This window comes from Microtus pennsylvanicus, chromosome 9 (genome assembly GCF_037038515.1).
Source record: "Microtus pennsylvanicus isolate mMicPen1 chromosome 9, mMicPen1.hap1, whole genome shotgun sequence".
Classification (NCBI taxonomy): Eukaryota; Metazoa; Chordata; class Mammalia; order Rodentia; family Cricetidae; genus Microtus; species Microtus pennsylvanicus.
This window is the reverse complement of record NC_134587.1, coordinates 107,230,941-107,236,281: the sequence shown is the minus strand read 5'-3', so window position 1 is coordinate 107,236,281 and position 5,341 is coordinate 107,230,941. Positions and strand designations below refer to the sequence as shown.

The 5,341-nt window shown below is 58.2% G+C and overlaps 1 protein-coding gene across 2 annotated transcripts; it reads right to left on the bottom strand.

Moving 5' to 3' along the window:
- Positions 1 to 242: 242 nt before the first annotated feature.
- Positions 243 to 2,685, bottom strand: Klf2 (KLF transcription factor 2). Of its 2 annotated transcripts, none has more exons than XM_075986970.1 (3): positions 2,537 to 2,685; positions 1,308 to 2,118; positions 243 to 851 (listed from the first exon to the last, which is right to left on the bottom strand). In XM_075986970.1, the coding sequence occupies exons 1-3, from the start codon at positions 2,606 to 2,608 to the stop codon at positions 676 to 678; spliced, it is 1,059 nt and encodes a 352-aa protein (XP_075843085.1). In that variant the 5' UTR covers positions 2,609 to 2,685; the 3' UTR covers positions 243 to 675. The 2 variants fall into 2 exon arrangements, with proteins under 2 accessions (XP_075843085.1, XP_075843084.1); XM_075986969.1 differs by having other exon boundaries at positions 1,308 to 2,121; positions 2,537 to 2,680.
- Between the last annotated feature and the right edge of the window lie 2,656 nt (positions 2,686 to 5,341).

Below are 5,341 nucleotides of genomic sequence, written 5' to 3'. Positions count from 1 at the left end.
GCTTCGATGGCCACATCAGTGGGACCAACACTTTTCCCAGCTCTGGGGAACAAGGGGGCAAATTATGGCTCAAAGTAGCTGCCTTAAAATAACCCGTGCTCAATCCTAAAAACGCCATGTTGACATTTATAGAGAACCCACAGGCCCTGGCAGCTGGGGTCTGCAGCTGGTGACCTTGGCCACAGGCGCCACTCCCTATACCCCTCAGGGCCTCCCCCTCCCCAGCCACACCACTGCGGTGATTCTTCCAAAGATTCAAAACTTTAATTAGAAAACACCAAGTCTTATAAAAATGAAGCAGGCGGCAAAGATGCCATCGTCTCCCTTATAGTAAATACAATCTGCCAGTCACTTATATACAATATCATAAAAAACGACACGGGGGACAGTACACTCAAAGGCCATTTCTCACAAGGCATCTAGCCTCGATCCTCTAGAGGGGACCCAAGGGAAATAAGTCAATTAATTATTGCACCATTTTGAAAACATTCGTCACAGGCTCCTGTCTTCTTCCCCGGGGCCTTCAGTCACGGTGGGGGCCAGAACTGGTGGCAGTTCCGCCACACTCCCGGCCCCGTCCTCAGGGTCCAATAAATAGCAGTCAGTTTGAAAAGGACCGTGCCCGGCGCGTGGGACCCGCCACGGCCGTGCATGGAGTAGCCAGGTCTACCCAGGCTACATATGTCGCTTCATGTGCAGGGCCAAGTGGTCGGACCTGGAGAAGGCGCGGTCGCACAAGTGGCACTGGAACGGCCTGTGACCTGTGTGCTTGCGGTAGTGGCGGGTAAGCTCGTCTGAGCGCGCGAACTTCCAGCCGCAGCCGTCCCAGTTGCAGTGGTAAGGCTTCTCACCTGCGGGGGAGGCAATGACAATCAGTTTCCCCGAAAGACCAGTTCTGGCACCCAGCGCCTAACGGCACCTGCTCCCTCCCTCTCCATGCTCATCTCCACCCACTTCTAGTCTTAAGAAGAACCTGTACTCCTGAGGCTGTGCGCCTCTCCCCTAACATTCTCCGATTAAGTACGGAGTACACTAGGCTAGCTGTGAATTCCCGATCCTCCTGCTTATGACCATTGGGGCCAGGCGTTATATGCAGGGCTGGGGATGGAAATCGTGTCCTCCGCAGACCCTAAGCCTGCACTGGTGCCCCTAGCCAACATGTTAGTCTGCCACGCCCCCTTGCCAGGACCAATGTTTGGTAGCAATGTATACCATTTCCCTTCCCTCCGTAGCCTAGCCTGGGCCTGAACTCGCGGTCATTCCCCTGCCGCAGCTCCACCCCACCCCCGGTGAGGCCAGGCGCCCACCTGTGTGCGTACGCAGGTGCGCTTTTAGGTGCGAACTCTTGGTGTAGGTCTTGCCGCAGTTGGCATAGCTGCAAGTGTGCGTGGCGGCGCGCTTGCGGGGCCAGGAGCGGCGGCCGCGCTTCGGCTTGGCCTCCAGCAGCTCCAGCGGGGACGAGGGCGGCGTAAGGAGACCGCGGGTGGCGGGGGGAGGTAGGCCCAGGGCCGCCGCGGCGGCGGCCGCGTCGTCGAAGAGACCGAAGGCGCCGGGCGCCGGCTGCCCGTAGTGCAGCGCGGGACCGGGGCCGCCGAAGCCGGGGCCGAAGGGCGGCGGGAACGGGTGGCGGGGTCCCGGCGCGGGGAGGCGCGTGGGGCCGTCGGGGCTGAGCGGCGGCGTGTCCGGGGGCGGCGGGGGACGACCGGCGGGGCCCCGCATGCATGCACCTGCCGCTCCCGGGGCGCCCTCGAGCTTAAGCCCGCGCGGCCCGCGGGTCAGGCCGGGCGCGCAGCCGTAGCCGCCGCCGTCCACCTCGGGGGGCTCGGCCTTCACCAGCCGCCCCGGGGGCGCAAGGACGAAGCGGCCGTGCAGAGCCGGTCCCGGGGGCGCGTCCAACTCCGGGCGCAGCAGCTCGGTTCCCAGACCTGCCGCGGGGGTGCCGTAGGGCGGCGGGGCGCCCGGCTCCGGGTAGTAGAAAGCAGGCGGCGGAGGCTGTGGCGGCGGCTCGGGAGGGTTCTCGGCACCCAGACCGTCCAGTCCCATGGACAGGATGAAGTCCAGAACGCTGTTGAGGTCCTCATCGGTGCCGCTCGCCTCGGGCTCGTTGCGCGGCCAGCGCTGCTGGAGACACGGGACGTGAGCCCGGAGCCGCCTTTTGCTCCCCGGTACCCCAAGGTCTAACTCAACTCCCAGGCGCCCGCGGTCTGCACCCGGTGTTCACCCATCCATTATATATGAGCGCGGGTCCTCAGCCCCTGCGCCCGATATCTAACACCCCGGCGCCTGCGATCCGCACCTACAGATCGTCATCCTCGCGAGGTGTCCTCCTCAGCTCCTGTGCTTACTTCTCTGTTCCTCCACAGCCTGAGGTCTAACTCCTCACCGCCCGCAGTCTAACTCTCCGCAGCCCAAGGTCTCCCCCGCCGCCCGCGGTCTGCGCCCTGGCGTTTGCCATCCCCAATCCTCGCCTCTGCGCCCACATCCTGTGGCCTGGTCCTCTGCTGCCCCACCACCCGCGGTCCCCCATCGCCCTCACCTCCTGGAGGCCGCGCTCGCACGGGCTGGCGAAGGTGGCAAAGGACGGCAGGATAGGCTCGCTGAGCGCCATGGCAGAGACTGTGTGTGTCGCGGCCCGGCCCGCCCAGGCCTTATAGGCGCGGCCGGCACGGGGGGGCGGGCCAGGAGGCGGTGGCGGAAACGCGTCCCGGATGGGGACGAGCTCTGGACTCAGCCTAAATTTAGCCGCGGTATATAAGCCTGGCGGCGGCGGCGGCGGCACCCACTGCGGGAGCCCGGGCTGCTCGCCTCAGGCCCCGCCCCCTGTGTCCAAGGGCCGCCTCTGTCCGTCCCCATGACGACGGCGTCAACACTCCGGGCACAACAGCCAGACTAGCATGCGGGGGTGGCACCTGGGACTCCGCGGGGAACTCGGGCTGAGGCTAAGGAGGCTTCCCCGGTGTCTCCCTCGGAAATCTAGACCGATGCATGGGAAGTCTGGGGTCACTGTTGATCAGAGAGACGCTCTGTGAAATTCTTATGTGAGCCTGACATGTAAGCTACTCTGGAAGCTAAGGCAGGAGAAAGAAGAGTTTGGGGCCTGTCTGGGCTACCGGGGAAAGTTGAAGGGTCACGTAGACTCTCTTGTCGCTCAGACAGACACAAGGAAAAGCATCCTCTGAACAGTTGGGAGATTGAAAGCATTAGGTTAAAACCAGCCCTGACTACAGGAGACTCTGTCTCAAAAAAACATAAAACAAAAACAAAACAAAGCAAAACAAAAGAAAACAAAAAAACGTGGAGCAGACAAGATGGCTCAGTGTTTGCTTTCAAGCCTGACCCACAGTCCCCAGGAGGAGAGAATCTATTCTCATGTCACCTTTGACCTCCACAGTGCACTGTGGCACGCATGCCTAGACACACACACACACACACACACACACACACACACATTGTAAAAAGTTGCAATGCAATAATTAAAAGTTACAATCAACAGCTGGGCTCCAGTGGTGCACACCTTTAATGCCAGCACTCGGGATGCAGAGGCAGGAGGATGTCTCCGAGTTAGAGGCCAGCTTGGTCTACAAAGAGAGTTCCAGGACAGTCAGGGCTATACAGATAAATGCTGTCTCAAAAAACAAAACAAAATAAAATAAAAAGTATAATAAGTAGATAAATACCAAGTATTGGGTCTCTGGGACCTTTTTCCCTCCCCCATGGACCTCAGATAAACCCTTCCTTCAAGTGCAGGGAAACTGAGGCCAGGGTGCTGGGAAGTGTTGTCAACTAGCTGACACAAAGGGCAAAGAGTACTTTCAGTGGGGGATGGGCATGTCAAATAAATATACATAATACCCACAGGGCCCAAACAGAAAAAAGGAAATAGTGGGAGAGGAGGAAGTGTGTGGTAGGGCCTGGGGGAGGGAAAATGATGCAAACCTGACCCACCCAGGAGCAATTGTTGAGGTGAGATCTGGAAAAAGCAAGGGGGAGCCATCTGGGTAAGGGGGAGCAGTGTTTCAAGTCATACCTGAAGCAGGTGCTGAGGGTGCAGTCAGCCTGGGTGCCAAGGATCCCAGGGGCAGCCCCTTGCAGCAGGGTTAGGTGGCTGCAGGCTCCATATTGACCCAGCCTCTGCCCCTTACCCACTGTGTGACTGTGTAGAGGCCTTGCCTCACAGACACATCAGCCCCCAACACTCCTCGGGTCATTTCCATTCAACAGCAGTGTCTCCACCAAACCCGCACAGTCCCGTGAACTCTAACTCTCTATGGAGCACCTCATCACGTGTTTTTCACAGAGAGCAAAAGCGGCCCAGAGCTGTTTATTCCGGATCCGAATGAACGACCGGGGCGGAAGGAGTCTCAGTTTCCCTTCACCATAAGAAGCAAAAGATGTGATATGGATCATTTCAGCCAAGGTTTAGGATTCTGGGGGAATTGCTGAGTAGGGAGTTTTGTTCGTTTTTATTTGGGGTGTGTGTGTTTTCTCACATAGCCGAGGAAGGCAATCTCCCCGCCTCTCCCTGCCTGCAGAGTGCTGAGATCCCAGACCAGAGGCCGCTTGGGTTGCTCCATCAGTAGGGGTTGAGTCTGTTCTGAATAGCAGACTTCTTTTCCTTGTCGTTCCTAGACGATTCAGAGTGATGTGACTTCCAAAGCTGTTCTGGCTTAGGGGTAACCCACCCGGTGGTATTTTACTGTCTATGGGAGTCCCACATGGGGCCTGTAACCTCCCCTTCAGGCATCCATGGCCTGTTACTAAGGGGTTTGAGTGTCTGGGCACCCTGATATTCACTGGCACAAATTCCCTCAAAGAGCCACAGAACGACTACTAAATAACACAAGACCCTGTGAGGATGCTTGCCTGTCATCCCAGAACTGGGGGGAGGCTTCAGACCTGGAGAGATGACTCAAAACAGTAAGGATGCTTAAAACTAAGCCTGACAACTGGGGTTCAATCCCCAGGAGAGTCCTGGCTCCTGAGGTCCTCAGGCCTCCACACACAATCACACACAGATAAGAAAAATACAACTTTTAAAACTATTGAGAGCTCACAGGGTCTAGCAGCGGTGGCCAGGGCTCCAGGTAGGGCTTCCCCGGCCTGAGCCAGCCCCCGCCTGAGGAGTTAGGGAACTTCTCCTTTCCCGCAGGACAGGTGCGAGTTGCCTCAGTCGCCGGCCCTGGCTGGCTGGGGAGCTTTTGAAATGCGGATTTCTCTTTCTGCATACTTTCTCCTTGTACTGCTTTGTTCTGACACACGCAGGTCTTCTGTGCCCAGGCGCCCCGGCTTAGTCTTTTGAGTAATTTCAAATGGAGTGTTTTGTTTGCTTCTGGGTACCTTT